The 18,463-nt window shown below is 36.7% G+C and overlaps 2 protein-coding genes across 2 annotated transcripts; both read left to right on the forward strand.

Moving 5' to 3' along the window:
* The first annotated feature begins 479 nt into the window (after nt 1-479).
* Nucleotides 480-1,570, forward strand: LOC103959230. Its single transcript, XM_009371577.3, has one exon. The coding sequence runs from the start codon at nt 678-680 to the stop codon at nt 1,404-1,406; it is 729 nt and encodes a 242-aa protein (XP_009369852.2). The 5' UTR covers nt 480-677; the 3' UTR covers nt 1,407-1,570.
* Nucleotides 1,571-9,076: 7,506 nt separating this feature from the next.
* LOC103959229 (pentatricopeptide repeat-containing protein At4g14850) lies at nt 9,077-10,809 on the forward strand. The gene is given in 6 exon segments (XM_009371576.2): nt 9,077-9,955; nt 9,957-10,012; nt 10,014-10,103; nt 10,105-10,189; nt 10,192-10,244; nt 10,347-10,809. Coding segments are annotated over 6 exon segments (1,626 nt in total).
* The last annotated feature ends 7,654 nt before the right edge of the window (nt 10,810-18,463 follow it).

An 18,463-nucleotide genomic window follows, 5' to 3' on the forward strand; every position in this document is an offset into this window, starting at 1 on the left:
ACAAGGACATGTTGGTACGCATAAATCACTCGTGCTCCACTAAAAATAAATCATAAGAAATCCCAAAAAATGTTCACAAAGTTGGTTCTGAAAAAAAAAAAAAAAAAAAAACACAAACAAACAAACATGTTTACGAAGTTATGACATAATAAAAACGAAAACATGCAAACCAAAGGATTTCACAAATTGGGTCAGGAGTCATGAGCTTAGAGGGCGACTTACAATTACTAAGAAATTACACCCTATGCATCTGTATTATTATATAATTACAGAAAGAATAATTTGTTTTTTTTACTTTTGTCAAATCACACCAAAAAAGCTATAAATAGTTTGAATGGTCCAAAATAATTGAAAAAAAAGAAGACCAAAATTGGGATTACAGTAAAACTCCAAGGATGAAACCGAAACCATCTTGCCTTTTATATATTTTGCTGTGATTCCCCCCAAATTCCAATGGGCTCTGCAGCCACTTTGCTTACCCAGAAAGGGAGATTTCCATAACTCCCTTTTGCAATTTCAATCCCCATTATCTCATTATCAGAGAGAAATTGGGAAAAATTCAATTCAATTCAATCCAATCCAATTCAATTTCAATCCTATCCAATTTCTAGGGTTAGAGTATTTCTCACCAAGCAAAACCCAAGAAATTCCCAAATCAAATTTCCCACCAATCCTTTATGATTCCTCCGTTTGATAAAAACAACCACCCAATCAGGATTCTGATTCCCACCCAAGGTTGGACTGCCTTTTCCAGAAGAAGGGCATCTTTCATCTTTCTATTAATCTTGTCCCAATCCCTCTATTTCTTCTGCACAACCACCGCCACCGCCGCCGTAACTGCCACTGAAACCGCCCAAACCATGAAGGTCCACCCCATGCCCAGGAAGCGCAACATCACCGTCCAATACAGCTCAAGAAACTCAGTTTCTGAAGCGCAGGCACTTTTGGGTCCGAACCACAAGAAGCTCCGCCGTCTCCCCCATGTCTTCAGCCGGGTCCTGGAGCTCCCCTTTCGATCCGACGCCGACGTTCTGGTCCAGGAGAACCCCGATTGCTTCCGATTTGTCGCCGAAGCCGATAATATCGGCGACGACGTCAGGGCCCATACCGTCGAAATCTATCCCGGGGTGACCAAAATCGTCGTTCGGGAAAGTGGGTCGGTGGAATTAACGTTGGACGAGCTGGAACTCGATATGTGGAGGTTTAGGCTGCCGGAATCGACTCGGCCCGAGCTGGCCAGCGCGGTTTTTGTTGACGGGGAGCTTATCGTGACGGTGCCGAAGGCCAAGGGGGTGGGGAATTCGGACGGTGGTGATGGTGGCGGAGAGGTTTGGGGCGGTGGCGACGGGAATGGGGGCGGGGGTTTCAGAGGAGGTATGGGTAACCGCCTTGTGCTTGTACAGTAATTATCTCTGTTTTTTTTTTAACCTTTTTACTTCTTTGGGCTATAATTTTAGTTGTTCCAATTAAATTGGATTTAGCTTGCAACCCTTTTGAGGCTGTTGTTGGTGGAACTAGTTGTTATATGCTGCTTGTTGAATGAAAGAAATGTTGGTTTTGGCGACGATGATGCAATGGTGTTCTTATTGGTATGTTTTTGGCATGTGGTTTTACGCCCGTTGTGATTTTCACACTCCTGTTTTCTTCGTTTGACACCGCTCTCCTTGTTTCTGTTCCTTGATTCTCGTTTCATTTAATGCAAGAGGAGCGCAGGAGCGAAAAGGGGAGTACGGAACTCACTTCCCTTTTTCTGCTGATCATGTTGGTTGTACGATTGAATTTTTAATTCTAAATTATGGTTGTACGTTGTCTATACTCTTTCAACTTAAAAATTCAACCATATCCGTTGTTTAGCCGGAATTGTTCTGTAGTTCTCTTAAGCGGGGTTTAGCTAGTCGACCTTAGTTCTGGAGATTCTTTTGTTCAATTTCAACTGCTTGTGAAAACCAATTTTGGAAATTTTGATGGAAGTTATCTGCCTTTATTCCAACACCAAGAGCCAGGCAATTCCTTGATGGTTATAAAATGAAAATCTCTCTGCTTTTCTTAGTTCTTCTCTGATGTTTCTTTTGTGACGATGTCTCTCATTTTCGTGATGATCATCGGCTGAGTACTATTGATGAGTTGCCTCGAAGATTTTTTAAGTCGAATTTTATTTCATCTGATTCTCCCGCTTGATATGCTCCGCCCCTTTCTTTCATGCTTTTTTTATCCCCTCCATGCTGAGCCTCAGCTAGTATGGATTTGGCAATGTCAGATTTCCTGGCTGAGGTCTTCCCTGATTGTGGGACAGCGGTGATGTCTCGGTCGGAGATTGAAAACTGGGTTGTTGTTTTAGTCTCCTTCTAAGAGTTGCATGGCTTCGGCATTGTGTGATATGTTTGCCCATTTGTTCCACTATATGTTATCCGTTAACTTTTTACTCCCGGTCAGTAAAATAAAAATGATGAAAAAAGTAAGGATTTGAAGTAATATGTGGATGCAGAATCACCCTTTTACTATGTCCTCAAGTAAATATGCAGCTGTTAATTTATCAATATACTAGCACAGTGTTTACATGGAACTTCATAACCTCACAGAAGTTGAATGCCCTCCTCACGGCGAATACTATCGTCCTTTCTGGTTCGCAGAATTAAACAATCGTCCTCATTCGCCGGAGATGGTGATTGGATCCCGTGTTTGAAACGCCGGAAAACGGTAATTGGGAAATTACCTTTTTCATTTTCTTGGTTGGTTTATACATCATTAATGATTAATGTAAATCAAATTTTTTTAAAAGTCGAAGATATGTCCTACGAGTATTAATCAACTGAATGTATACCCAAGTCATCATCTAGGGGTCATTTAAGTAGCAAAAATACCCAAGGAAAAAGGCTCAATGTTGCATATGGTATGTTTCGACTAAATTTTAACGAAAAAACTGGGTCCGTCTAATGAAAACAATTTTAGTTTGGATGGTATTTGCAGACCTAGTTATTCAAAACTCGGGCCAAATCTAATGCATCTTGTCGTTAAGTAGCTGGGAATAAACAAGTAAATTGGGGATGGGATCATATCAACTCACATGCACTGGATCCTATCACAATTCCAAAGTTAAGCAAGTTTGGACGAGAATAGTATTAGGAAGGGTGACCTTCTAAAAAGTCATTGTGTTGTATTCCCCCACAAATGTTCACCCAAAAAAAAAAACAAGTAAATTGGAAAGAGAGATGAGGTTAAAGAATATGGTAACCCAAGGCATTCCAAAGAAACTATTTTCCTGCATTTTGCATACATTATAGAGGAAATGAAAATGAAGCTTGGGTAGTTAACTGTAAAGAGGAAAGTTATGGGATGCCATTTGTGCAATTTTTTCTTGAAAGATAAATAAATTGATCCTTCTGCCTTCATCCTTGTGAGATCATATGATAATTATGATAGATTATTTGCAGGCTAATTATGGCTAATAATTAATTATTTGTGTGCAGTTTGTTAACTGAATTGTAATGCTTTTGTGGTTAGAGTCAAATTTGACTCCAACGCCAAATTTTTTTTATATTAATTTTAATGGTGAGTCGCTTGTTCCGCTAGTATTTAAGTGAATAAAAATTTGTTTCAATATTTTTTTAAATAAATACAATAATTTAAGGAAACTTTAACGAAAAATTTCCGGTACTGTTCACTTTAATGAAAAACCACATTTTTACATTAAAAAGTCAATCATGGTACTATTCACATTACCTTTGATTTTGTCATTTTTGTTAAAACTCAAAGTTTTCAAGTCATTTTCATTAGTTTTCCTATAAATTAAAGCTTACATTTATAAGAAAATAATATTTGACAATTTAATTGGAAAAACACAAAATTTGACATAAAACTTCAGATGGCTACATCAGCCATCAATTGTAATTGATTGTCATAATTTGACATTTCCATTGGGGATGGCCTAATGGTTCCCATCCAAGTATTCGTCATGTACAATCATCAATTGTTCTGCCACCTGCTAGATCAAATTAACTCCAAAAAATGATAATTAAAATAATTATAATACTTAAGTATTTACTAGTGAATGCATATCTTACTTTTGATTTTAGCCCAACGATAGTTTAACTTATGTTTTACTGTTTTAAAAATAATAGACATGGTATTTAAATTTTTTTGTGAATATTTCTGCTCACCACTCTCAAGTGATGGTGATGCTCACCATCCTATTCATTACGTTAGATAAGTTTAAATTTTAAAATATATGTAATAGATAGATTTAAATCTCAAATTTTATATTCATACAACAATGATAAATAAAATGAGGGTGGTGAGCAAAAGTGCACCCAATTTTCTTGGACTTTAAAAAACAGAAAACACGTGACATCTTTTGATTGAGTCATAATAAAAAGTGAGTATATAAGGTACTCATTAGTGAGCACCTAAGTATTATCTGATAAGATTTGAGTCTAGTTAGATATAAATGGAAATATATATTAAAAGGAAATCACTTCCCTACCGATGATCATGATCATATACAGGAACATCTATTACTTATGTAATGCTATCTCAACATTAATCAAAGCCTATCTATTCTAATTAAGTAGTGGAATTATTTACAAATCATATGAGATAGTAGGATTGTAGTAGATATAAATGATTCATATATACCTCCTCGACGCTGCCATCCTCAATATCTGTGTTGAAAGAGAGAAGCATACGTTCATGGAGCAAATTTTCTAGATCTTCCACGTACCGTGGCGCTGCACATGAACACGTATATTGTGGAAATATTCTCTTTATCAGACAATCTAACTTTACAGCGATAATAACCATAAAGATTTTAAAAGTTATACGCAAGTGATGCATCGGACAAAAAGAAAGAACCTTTAGATTGAGAGAACCAAGAGAGAATATCGGCAGAGAGTTGTTGAGCTTTGTGGGTGGAGTCCCGGCCACCCCATTGGTTCTGGACGGCCATTTCTAGGCCATTCCATTGTGACAAAACCATCGACACGCCTTCTCTCAAACGATCAAGGTCATGGGACCTTTCTACGATAGATGATGATGAAGTTGTTATCACACGTCCACCGTTGATGGATCCCATGGCTTAAGTACTAGGTCGTCTCCACCCTGCTCGATCAAAATAACCTAACAAAACTTTCTCTCTTTATGTGGACGATGATCGAGGAGTGCAAAGAGAGAAAAAAAGGAAGAGGCTTGTAATGGAGTTTTGAGAGAGAAAGTGAGAGAGAGAGAGCGAAATGCGTGGAGTGAAAAGAGAGACCCGGAAAAAGTGTGAGATGTCGGAAACGGAACAACTTATACATAGTTTGGCATTTTTTTGTCTGAGGCCTTAGTGAGCATATTACCCACATGGTTTTTTCATGTGTGAAGCTTTATAATAATACAGAGCTTATTAAGTCGATTTTTATTTAAATAAGGAAATTTGTTTGTGAGCATGAGTTGGCCTTAACCAGCCTGGTTAATTAATTAATTGATATGTCCAAATCTGATGATATGTGCGTTGTATTATGCTAACTAATTAGCTTTTCTTTTCAATTAGGCCAAACCGAAACTCTGTATGATCTCCTTTGTGAAAGTTTAAGAGATGTGACAACAATTTAGTGTTGAAAAATTAAATGATGACACGTGTTTCTTATTTTCAACGTTGAAGAAAAATTAAATAACATATGCAATATCATTTTACAACAATAAAACATTATATGTTAGTATATCATCGGGCCAAATTTAAAAATTAAGTATATAAAGTATTCACTAACGAGTATTTAAATATTATTCAACAATTTATAAAGAGAAAATGACAAGATTGACTAACTCTATTCATTTTTCGAAAACCTTCTTGTTTGTCAAATTTATTACGTGTTGTCACTTATACACTTTAACAATTTAAAATGACACTCACATCATTTATTCAAATTATAACATGTGAGCAGTTATCAATATTTGGACTCTAATTAAACTCCAGTTATATCATATGAATTAAGTCACCATATTAGTGTATGCCATGTAAAGCATAAAATAGTGCATAGAAATAAGCAAACTTTTATTTGTACCCACAAAAGTTTCTTTCTACACCCAACTTTCACCTATATATTTTTAATTAAACTATCAATGTCTTTTTAAACCCAAATTTATTACCTAAACTATGTTCACAAACCTTATCTATACACTCATTTAAAAATAAAAAACCAACTTCTTTGGCTCCTCAGTGAATCTGTTGCGCAAACAGACTGCAGACTCGATGGCTTGGTGAGCCTCCACTCCGACCCCCGGGCAAAGGAGTTGTGATTATAAAGTAAGACTGCCCTCGCTATATATATATAATGTAAAGTTTTATATGTAAAATTATCTAACTGCTACATAAAAGATAAATCACATTGTTATAATTCTGAGGCATCTACTACCATAGGACATTGTAACGGCACCCCAAGGTTAGGGTGTTCTCAAGTAAAATTCTTATTTTTCGCCCATAGGGCATATGGTAGTTGACGTGTCATCAAACTAGCATATATTTTAGCAAAAAACGGATCAATTATGTGCTACATTAGAAAACAAAAGTTAATTCACAATGATGTAAACAATTAGGTTGATGAAGTGGCCAATGAAGTTGTATGTAGCTATACCAGGAGTAAAGCTTGGGATTGGATGTTGGTATCGATGAGGCGAGACTTAATTAGGGGCAAGAATTTGTGTAGATCGACATGCATGGCTGCTGTTTTGGTGATTGCAGCGGTGGTTATGGCGGAGGATGCAGCGGAACAAGCTGTTTTGAGTTTTCATTTCTTTCGGTCTTAACTTTTGGTCGGACCACTGTTGTTGGTTTGTGTTTTTTGTGTTTGGTCCTTTTTGTTGTAAAATTTGGTCCTCTGTGTTGTAAAATTTGTTGTTGGTAATGTATGTTACCCTTGATAAAAAAAATATTTATAACTTTAAGGGTTTGTTTGGAATTCCATCTAGAAAGGCTAAATTGTTATAAACATTGTTTTAAAGTGTGACTGTGTAAACCCTAGATTAGATTTGATATTAATTATTCTTCCCTAGTAGGACTTATATTCTTTAGAGAAGAAGGATTCTTCCCTCCCTTATTACTATAAATAAAGGCACTGTGTAGGCGGAATAACACATCCTCCTACTGCTGCGCTTGGGAATCTGACGTGAAAGTTTTCTGCATCAAACCAATTCATCAATATCATCACGCAATCAAGTTCTTCAAAAACAAAGGTTTTTATCTTGATATTTTTGCAGCTTTGATAGTGTAAACATTCACTATAATGCATGACCCAACTTTATATTTTTCGAATTTTAGATTCTACATAAATTGTGTATGTATTATATCCATAATTATTGAATTATGTCAATTGATATTGCCATGAATTGTATCAAATTCTTGTGCAAGCATTGAATTATATGTTGAATATGCATGAAATTATATTAATCTATAATCTGGAAATTGAAAAAATAAAATAAAAATTAGGATTCCAAGAAACCCATCCTATCGCTACCATACTGCTAGCAACTGCTTTCTGCTTTCTGCTTTCTAGCCACATCGCGTCGAGCCACTAGCACTAGGCCTGCAACCTACGTGGCTGCACCATATCGAGAGACCACAAGCCAAAGCCAAGGGCTCCAAGTTTAAACCCCAGAACCCCGACGCCTTTTATGGCGTCTCCACCTTTGCAGGTTGGCATGCAGCTAAACCTTGCCCATGGGTCATCGTCCCCCGACAAATTTTTGACCAAGATTCTTTCGAATCTCATTGGATTTTTTGAAATTCCGGTTTAAATACTCTATGATTTTGGTTGAAATGTTGAGATTTCCTTATCTCTATTTATATTTCAATCTTTTTAATGTTGGAAATTCAATAGTCCATATGAAAGAACAGTTGGAAATCTAAGCGTCTGCAAGGGCACTGGACTATGTACATTGGTTGGCCCCATTGTGAGCAAACGGGTGCAATGCCTAGGTGGAAGTTGCGGAGGCAAGTGAAAGGGCCGATGCCCTTGGCCCAATCACCCTCTCATTTTGGGACCGGTGGAGATGATTTTTTTCGGTTGAGAGTTGCTGGGGATGCTCTATAGACTCATCTATTAGAGGCAACATTTCTTCAAGTCCCTAAATGCAACGGTGTAGCTAGAAATTATTCGGTGAGTGTGCTAAACTAAAATTATTACTACGAAATCAAATTTTTAATTCTATGTTGCCTACATAAAGTTATATAATGGTAAAGAGAATTGTCATTAGCACTCCTAAAATCTCATTTGGCACTCCAAACTTTCTATAATTAGAAAGAAAAATATACTTGCGTGGAGTGTAAAATGAAATTTTTGGAGTGCTAATAATAGTTCGTAGTAAAAACTTGAATGTAGTAATTTGAAGCGAGAATTTTATATTATGTTTTCTAGGTTTCTAGCCTTCAAAGCTTTCAAGTGAATAAAACAATGAACCATTTGTGATATGGAAGTTTTAATTTATTACTATTAAATATAATATTGGTTAAAGTGATGAGTTTATTTAACATTTATTAGTTTTTATTATTCTTAAAAACAATCTTACTAATAAAAAATTTCACTTGTTAAGTGAAATATGACAATTAAAAATTATAAACTAACCTAAAAATTAATATTTTTAAACTTAAAGAACCAAACTCTCCCTATGCTATAGCCTAAGGGAGCCTTGTACTTGGCTCCACCCTTGCCTAAATGAATCCTCATGTGGTAGTTGGACACATTGGAGATGTTCTTAGAAAATCCAAACCCACATGGTTTTTTTTTTCCCTAATAAATTGTATTATTAACACTAAAGGTGAGAGGTGGGTTTAACATTACAATGAGCAAGTAATAATGTGGTTTGAATCTAAAACCCCTTGCTTACGAAAAAAAAAAAAATACCAATAGACATGGCAGACCCACATGCTTTTAAACGTAACTAGTTCGTAACTTCTCCCGCCGCGCTGCCACCAAACCCAAACTCACTGACTTAACTGAACTGAACGCACAGCCGCGGCAACAATTCACTTCGTTCAAAAAACCCAGTGAAAAAATTTCACAAACGCACTTCATGCTCTCCTAATTTCCCTACCTACCCCTCAACCATGACCGTAAATACCAATAATGCCATCCCTCACTCCCAACTCGGTCGCCTCCCTGGTCGAATCCGCTGTGTCGACTCATTCACCTCTGCTCAGTCGGGTGGCGCATGCCCGCATGATCAGAATGCTGTGCTTGATAGGCAGCCCCTAAGTGCAGTTTACAAGTTTATTGAGTTTCTGTGGGCGGACGGGGAGTCTAATTCGATTATGTTCTGTGCGTTTCTCAATGCATGCTCAGATATGTTGAATTTGGAGCTCGGGAGACAGTTTCATGGTTTTGTTATGCGATGTGGTTTTGGAAAAGATGTGTCAATTTTAAATGGGCTTGTTGACTTTTACGGGAAGTGACAGGAGTTTGGGTGTTCAATGATGGTTTTTGATCGAATTGGTCAGCGGAACGTTGTTTCTTGGTGCTCTATGGTGGCTGCTTGTGTGCAGAATGATGAGGAGGAGAAGGCATGCGAGTTATTTTCGCGGGCAAGGGAATAAGGCGTTAAGCCAACTGACTTCATGGTTTCGAGTGTTCTAAGCGCTTGTGCTGGGGTTGCGTGGATTGAACAGGGTAGGTCAGTTCACGCAGTTGCAGTGAAAGCGTGTGTGGAGGGAAATGTATTTGTTGGGAGCGCACTTGTTGACATGTATGGAAAATATGAGAGCATAGAAGATGCCGAGCGTGCCTTTGATGAGATGCCTTTGTGGAACTTGATCACTTGGAATGCAATGGTAGGTGCATATGCGCATCAAGGACATGCTGACATGGCTTTGGCATTGTTCGAGGAAATGTGCGCCTGAAGTCATGAGGTTAAACCAAATTATGTTTCATTGGTCTGTGTATTATCAGCATGTAGCAGAGCAGGGACCGTGCAAATGGGGATGCAGATTTTTTGAGTCAATGAAAGCTAAGTATGGAATTGAACCAGGGGCAGAGCATTATACTTGTTGTGGACTTGCAAGGCCGAGCTGGTGTGGTAGAGCGAGCTTATGAGTTTATTCCAAAGATGCCAATTTGTCCAACGGTTTCCATTTACGGGGCTCCTAGGGGGTTGTAAAATGTATAGGAAGCCAGAATTGGGGAAGATTGCAGCTGACAAGTTATTTGAACTCGATCCTAAAGACTCTGTCACTCTGGCAACAATGCGGTGATTTCTAACATGTTTGCAGCTGCTGGAAGGTACTAAAACTTCCATTGCAATAGAATCCTACACACTTTGTGGCGTTTATTGCCCTTTTTCTTTAGACAAATTGATTTGTATTTGGCAATGAATCAAAGCAGGTGGGAAGAAGCAACGCTTGTGAGAAAAAAAATGAAGGATGTGGGGATAAAAAAGGGTGCAGGCTACAGTTGGATCGCAGTCAAGAATGCAGTCTATGTCTTCCAAGCAAAGGACACCTCCCACGAAAGGAATTTGGAGATTCAGGCAATGCTAACCAAGTTGTGGAGGAAAATGGACGAAGCTGGGTACATCGCCGACACCAATTTTGCGCTGTTTGATTTAGAGAAAGAAAAAGTATCAGAAGTTTGGTACCACAGAGAGAAGATTGCGCTTGCGTTTGGACTCATATCCATCCCTCCCAGGGTGCCTATAAGGATCACAAAGAACCTTAGGATCTGTGGGGATTTCCATGGTGCAATTAAGTTCGTTTCTGGCATTGTAGGTAGAGAAATTATTGTGAGAGATAACAATTGCTTTCATCGCTTTAGAGATGGTCATTGCTCGTGTAGAGATTATTGGTGATATAAATAAAAATTTTTCTAACCATTTAAAAAAAATTACTAAAAAATTATTGCGGTACGCATACAGCATATGCCGCATATCTGGTAGATAACAATAAGATTGTAAAAAACGTTAGGCGCTAGTTGGGACCTAGCGCCTAGGCGTTTAGGCGGTTTTAAGAAAATTTAATCTGTATTATAAAAAGTTAATTTAAGTTATAGAAATAAAGTAATAAGCACACGGCTCTTTACCACAGTGGTGGAAAGGCGCGTGTGTTCAAATTTCATCGGTGACTAATTAAACAAAATCTACCTTTTGGCAAAAAAAAAAAAAATTAGAAATAAAGTAATAATTTAAGACATTTTGAATGATTAGTATTTAATTTAAAAATAATAAAGTAAATATCCACGTAGTGGGTTAGTGGTTCATAAAAACGATAAAATTCTTCTCCTTTCCCATTTCATAAAGCCCGAGTGTGGCCCCTCCCTTTCACCAAAGTTCGCGGATCAAGTGATCCGGACTCTTGAAATTTGATCTAACGGCTAAAATTATTATAATTTTTAAAAGGGGCCTCTATTAGGATCAAGCCCTCACATCACCCAAGAGATTTCCAAACGAAGGAGACCACTTTAACTCCTTGAAAATTGGAAAATCTTGATTTCTTTTAAGTTCTTTTCTTTTCCCCGTCTTCTTATCTTCTTTACATTCCCTTCTTTTCTTCTTTTTTTTCCGTTTTCCCTCTATAAATTCTTGTTATATTTTTTTTTTTTTCTCCTCTTCTTTTGTTTTACATTGTAAGTTCCTCTTGGAGATGGAGTTCATAGAAAGGCAGTTGAAGCGATGGGAAAGTTTTTGTGATTCTGGGTTCTTTTTGGACTTTCTTTCCAGGAAACCATTTCACTACGCCTAGACCGCCCAAACCACCTAGAAGCGCCTAGGTTGGAGCCTAACAGCTCCCCAATTTTCCTCAACGCTTCATGCCTAATCGCATCAACATAACAATGCCTAGCGCCTAGGCGGCCGCCTAGGCCGATTTTTAGAACACTAGCAGTAATGCTACTATGATATCTTGTAGATAACAGTAATGCTACTACGACCACTAACTTTATCTCAACTTTTTAATATAGATTTACATGAACATAGCATGATTTGACATATTGACTAATCAAGAGCACTCTCAGGTGTGGAACCTTGTTATGATAAAAGTTGGCGATTCAATTTTTTAAAAGTGGGAAGTGATTTTCATACACTTTTTTTCACCTCTTGCACACCCCAGTTTAATCTTGGTCATTGATTCTGTTTGATTTATTCAATGCGATGATCATAAAATAAAGAGGAGTATTTGGGAAGCTAAAAAGAGTGATCGAAAATCACTCCCATTTAAAAAAATTCTCACGATTTGGTTTAGTTGGGAATGTCTCTTGATGCAGAGCAACTTTGGTTCAAATAACCTCAAGATTTTCTTTTAGATTCTTTACTTGATGATTGTAATTGCACAATTATTTGCTAGAGGAAGACTTAGAACTAAAGACCGTAATTGAAAATTCAATTCCCTTGTGTATCTTTTTGCATGACGAAGATGTAGATCATTAATTTTGTTTTTGCATTGCTCCTTTGCCAAAGCTATTCGGAGTAGTTCTTGTCCTTCCCCCCTTCATGCTAATTCACCTTCCTGTAATTGCAAGCACTCATCACCACCAAGCTAATGATAGTACTATTTCGCTCCGTGATGGTCTTATATATTCAGGCTCGTCTCTGGCTGGCCATAAGACATTCAAATTGGTGGAAGGTGACTCTTAACTGGTTATTTGTGTTAAAGGAAAATGCACACTTCCTTGGGAATTAATACCATTATTCAGGATGTCGAGTTTTTAGCTTATCATTTCAACCGTATACGCTTCTCTCGTCTCATACTTTTGGTGAAGCTAACTTTGTCCTGTGGATGCTTCAACCTACCTAGGTCATCGAATGAAGCTCATGTGTGGATCAAACTATTTCCCCGTTTGTTATCCCTGCTCTTAGAGTTGATCAATTAAGCCACGGTTATTTTAGGGTTTCTCTTTCTAGAGTTTTGTTTTTCTTTGTACATCGAAAAATCTACACAATTATTAATTATGTTTTCTTAGTTCGTGATCGTAGGAAGGACGGGCGGGCCTAGCTTCTTCCTTGTGTAATCAATATATATGGTTGTTTTCTTATTTATAAAAAAAAAAAAAAAAAAAAAAAAAAAACCCTATCATATTTTGCTGAGACACTAAATACATATTGTAATAATTTTATGTGCTTGATTGGTAGCTACGTATTAATTTGCCAAACGTAAACAATGTTGTTTAATTTGTCAAGAGTAAACAAATAATGTTCTTCAATTTAATTTAACTTGCCAAGAATTAACAAAATTTTTTAGTAACATGCCAAGAGTAAACAAATAACTTTATGTAACATGCCAAGAGTAACCGAATAATTGTATGTAACTTGCCAAGAGTAAACGAATAATTTAATGTAACTTGCCAAGAGTAAAAGAATAATTTAATGTAACTTGCCAAGAGTAAATGAATAATTGTATGTAATATGCCAAGAGTAAACAAATAATTTTATGTAACTTGCAAGAGTAAATAAATAATTTTGTCATTTTATATAACATGCCCAAGAGTAAACAAATAATTTTATGTCACGTGCCAAGAGTAAAAAAAAAAAATGTAACATGCCAAGAGTAAACGAATATTTATATGTAATATGCCAAAGTAAACAAATAATTTTATGTTAAGAGTAAAGGGATAATTGTATGAAATATGCCAAGAGTAAACGAATAACTTTATGCAATTGCCAAAAGTAAACAAAGAATTTTTTCATTTTATGTAACATGCCAAGAGGTAAACAAATAATTCAAGTCAAGAGTGAACAAATTATTTTATGTAACTTGCCAAGAGTAAACAAATAATGTTATGTAACTTGAGTGAGAAAAAAAAAGGTCCTTTAACAACCAAGACCCACGACGTCGTCACTAGTAAAAAAAAATGTTTGCGCGACGGAATCTTGCGCGACGCACCAAATTTCGTCGCGCAAAGCATGTTTGCGCGACCTAAAAGACAAAGCGTCGCGCAAACAGCCTTTGCGCGACTCAGGAACTTGTGGGTCACGCAAAACACTTTGCACGACGCCAGCCTTCGTCGCGCAAAGTACCGTCGCGCAAATGCCGTTTGCGCGACGTACAAAACGTCGCGCAATATCTTGGCGCCAAACAAAGAATGTTTTGCCGCTTTTTTGCCAACTTTGCGCGACGCATGTGAACATGTGTCGCGCAAAGGTGTTTTGCGCGACGCATATGCAAGTGCGTCGCTCAAACATGCGTCGCGCAAAGGTGTTTTGCGCGACGCATGTGCAAGTGCGTCGCGCAAAGGTGTTTTGCGCGACGCATGTGCAAGTGCGTCGCGCAAAGTCAACGACTTTTCTTACTCCACTTAATCAGTTTGGGAGGCAGAAACTGCAAACCCAGTTGCAGCAGCTACCTCCCTCCTCCATCTCTCTTCAAAACCTTCTCCAATCAATCCCGTTGATATCAAAGTGAGTCAAATTTCACCTTGTTTTTAGATTGATCCCATTTCTAAGTTCTATTTGTTTGCGGAGAAAATGAGGGAAATGATGATTTTATTGCTTGCTCCTCTCTCTGTTTTGTTCCTCCAATTCCAACAAAACTTAAAAATTTATAGCAATATAATGTAATGATTGTGTTCATTTGTAGCAATATAACTTGAAAATTTGTAGCAATACACACACACACACACACATGTGGTTTGCACAATTAGTTATATTTCTCTAGAACTGTAAAAACTCATTTACATACTGCTTTTTTCTTTGGTTGGAACTTGGAAGGACATGGTGGTGACAAATCTTGTTGGTATTATATGCTGTTAGGGAGGTCTCTGGGATGATTATAAACACCTGTCAGTAATTAGCTCACATTGCTTTTAATGCTCTGTTTCATTTATTATTGCAGTCTAATAATTTTGATTGACAACTTGCCATATTATGTACTTTTATTCTCCCACTCTTTTGATACTGCAGAGAGGAAGAAACTTCTAGATTACTGATCATATTAGTCTACTATGATGTTGTGTTGTTAAAGAGTGATTCTCTACTAATTCTTTTCTTGAATTATTAATGTTCAGGTTGTTTTTCTTGAACCTGCTGATGCTCGAGCAGCTTTTAAGGGTTTAGCATATAAGCGCTACAAGTAAGTGTTGCAAAATATTGTATGTAGGATCCATTTTTCATGTTGTATCCTCTTTGTTGGGGGTTTTGTGTGTTTCTTTCTTTTTTTTTTGGGGGGGGGGGGGGGGGGGTGGTGGTGGGCGGAGTGGGTGGTGGCTGCTGCCTGCTAATATTCTCATAGTTTTGAAACAGAAATTTCAAAATGCATTTCCACATGATGAAGTTGTAGGTTTTGTTGTAGGGTGTGGTCCGTGTGGAGAGTATACTTAGGATCAACATATTAAAAATAAATTCCAGAAAATAAGAGGAATATCATCTTTTCATAGTTCATCAGTAGAGTACATAGGTGTTTAAATAGACAGCAATACACCAGTTTTCCTAGTATTATTCTCTAGAATCATCCTTATTTGAAATGTTCATGATTAGTAGTTTTCCAAACCAGAACCAGCTTGTTTCTCAGACTTAATAGAGTCAATGCTAGAGGGCTTGAGTTAAACACTGTGTTTCTAGGCCCTTTAATTTTCGCATTAAGTAATTGTCATTAAGAACCTTAAGGATAGTAATTGGTCACAATGCACATTTTAGTTCAATTCAAGTTTCCCTTCACTTTTATAAACTGCTGCAATTATTTACTATCATCGTCATCACAATTTACATGGTTTATGATATCTTGCTATGATTTTAAAATATTTAAGAATTATTTTATTCATCTGAAAAGTTCAATAGTCCCATGTAATACCATGTGTCCTAATGGTTCTCAAGGGGTTCACAACCGAGAGAAGAAGAAAAAATTCCAAATGAATTGATTGAAATTTATATTGTGGGCGAGGATTTATATTAGAGGCTTATATGAAAGAAAGTTCATTTTGACTCTTGAGTACCCCAAGGTGTTTGTGAAACAGTCATGTAACCAATCCCAGTCTTTGGGCTTTGTTGAGTTTGTTTCCATATAGGAGCTTGTAGTAATTACTCTAGCTCTTAAGGTACACTACCATTCATTTGTAAATTTGTGTATAATTGTATAAAGCCATCTGGCAACAAACATTCGGCGGAGAGAGTCAAAGTTCACCCTTGCTTACAGTCTTTCTTGCATAAACTTAATACATGGGAAAACATGTATATGAATCATTCAAAGAAGTCAGCTTAAGCTTTAACATGAAATTTTTTGCAATGTTAGTTAGATACCTGAACCAAATAAGTTGCACCAACTCGGTTGAAGCGGAGATCCAACGTCAATTCCAGCATATTTTTGGCATGATGAAGTGATTCTTGTTGCAGTTTGTTCATTGTACCATTTCCTGGGAAACAATGAGGCCACTAAACAGTTAATACTGCCCACAATTCCTGGGAAAATGTTTTAGTAAATGTTTTAGTAAGTGAAGAATGTTTAACAGAAAGGCTGCTAAATACTTTCTAGTCCAGAAGCAACACTTTTGAATCTAAATAAGCGTAGGCTAGAAATCACATGCTATTAGTAGTACCTAACTCATTGTGAGAAAGGTCTACCATTGCAAATGTTTTATTGGCATGCAGGGCATCCAACAATGGCATTAATGAAAAGTCTTGCAGTCCGCAATCGGACACATAAACATCATCATCTGAAATCACACACACACACACACGCGCACGCATACTTTTCTAGTTATTTAGCTGCTTTTATAATGTAATGATGCTTCTGAGTGTGTTAGTGGTATGATTGTGTTCATTTGTCTGAATAATGTACATTTGGAGCTTAAATTTTTTATTAATTCATTTGTAATTTGAATTTTCCACCTTGCTTAGCTGAAAAAGAAGAAAAAACAGTTTTTTTTAGCTTAGATTGGTTGGATGAACTGGAGTAAAAACTACTTGATATGAAATGGAACTTAGAGCTAATCAAGCTACAATTATTAAGCAGCACGTTGCTTTGTGGAAATGGACATATAGCAATAAGAGGAAATATCGAATCCTTTGTTGATTTTTTTTTTTTCTGTTTCTACACCCATTATTATCAATTCTTTCATGATTTCTATTATTAGGAATTCATGAAAGAATTGAGAACAATGGTGAGATGTTAGGAATTCATGGTGAGATGTTATGTAGATGAGAGTTTTTAACTTCTCATTCCTGTTATTGCTGTGTGGCAACTCAATTTGGCTTTATCTTACTATGTGATTCTAGGAAGCTAGTGCCATTCCTTTTGCTTCTCTAACTGCTTGGCGAGCCCTCGTAAGTACTGCTAGGAAAGCTAAGGGGTATGTTATCTCGGATATTAACTTCCTTCCTTTGATGTATCATGAATCTTTTGTTAAAGATGTTGTCATCAGGAAGCCATTGTCATTTTCTTTCTTTTTTTCGATTGCAAAAGCTGTTATCGTTTTCACATGGGGGTAAATGTTTCTTTCAGTAATGAAATTTGTTTCACTATACTAGAGATGTTGAACTTTTGTGTCCAAACCCCGCTACCATCTTCCCAGCATTTTTTAGGTAAAAGGTATAAAAGAAAGTATGACATTTATTTTTGATGATGTGTCTTTACGAAACATGGATTGAGAGGCAGCTGAAGCTTTATATTATTTTGGTGTAGGGATTTGATTATTGTATCTTATCTCGGTGGAAGCTGTCATTAACAATTTTGCATCCTTTTGTTATTGCATCTTATCTCTACAGCCAACGACTGTTAGTTGTGGGTGGTGAAGGAGTTGTAGGTTTGGCCGCAATTCAGATTTGAGATGTCACAGTGTACGTAAATCACTTTATTTTCTTCGCTATATTAATTTTTATTATTTTATTTTATTTTATTTAGTTTTAGTAATTATTGTGATTTAGTTTATTTGTATGCACATATTTTTGTACATCACCTGCAAAATTGTTTTGTGTTGTACGAAGTTAATATTACTTAACTTCGTACAATTTTTTTTTTCAAGAAAAGCTTAGTTTCCCGTTTGAGAATTAGTTGGATTTCGTGCATGGATGCGAAAGCATGACTGCGGTCCAATTAATTCTTGAATTGTCCCATTTTTTGGACAGTTTGGGAATGCATAGTTATGTGTTGTAATTTGCGGTTCATGGATTAGGTTTCGATAATGGAAATTTTGGTAACATTTCCTGATGTTCTTCGAGTACACGGTGGATATTATGTATCTACGGCGTGCACTTGAAGAACTATAAGGAGATGCTGCCAAAATTAACCCATGTCGAAATTTAATCCATTGGAATCGTAAATTACGGCACATAACTGTGCATTCTTGAATGGGATAGAGACCTTACCGGAGGAATAAGGTGACAAGACAATAGTTGAATTTGTTGTAATTCTTGTCCTTTTATTGGGATTGCAGACAAAATGGACAGACAGTGGATACATAATCATAATAGATGTGATGTTGAGTACTTGGATGGAATAGAAAAGTTCATTGAATTCGCAACTACTCATAACATAGGTTCAACTCATATCCGATGTCCGTGTAGGAGGTGTAACAACTCAATG

The sequence above is a fragment of a genome, unplaced genomic scaffold, assembly GCF_019419815.1.
Source record: "Pyrus x bretschneideri cultivar Hongxiangsu unplaced genomic scaffold, Pyrus_bretschneideri_v1 Contig21, whole genome shotgun sequence".
Lineage (NCBI taxonomy): Eukaryota > Viridiplantae > Streptophyta > Magnoliopsida > Rosales > Rosaceae > Pyrus > Pyrus x bretschneideri.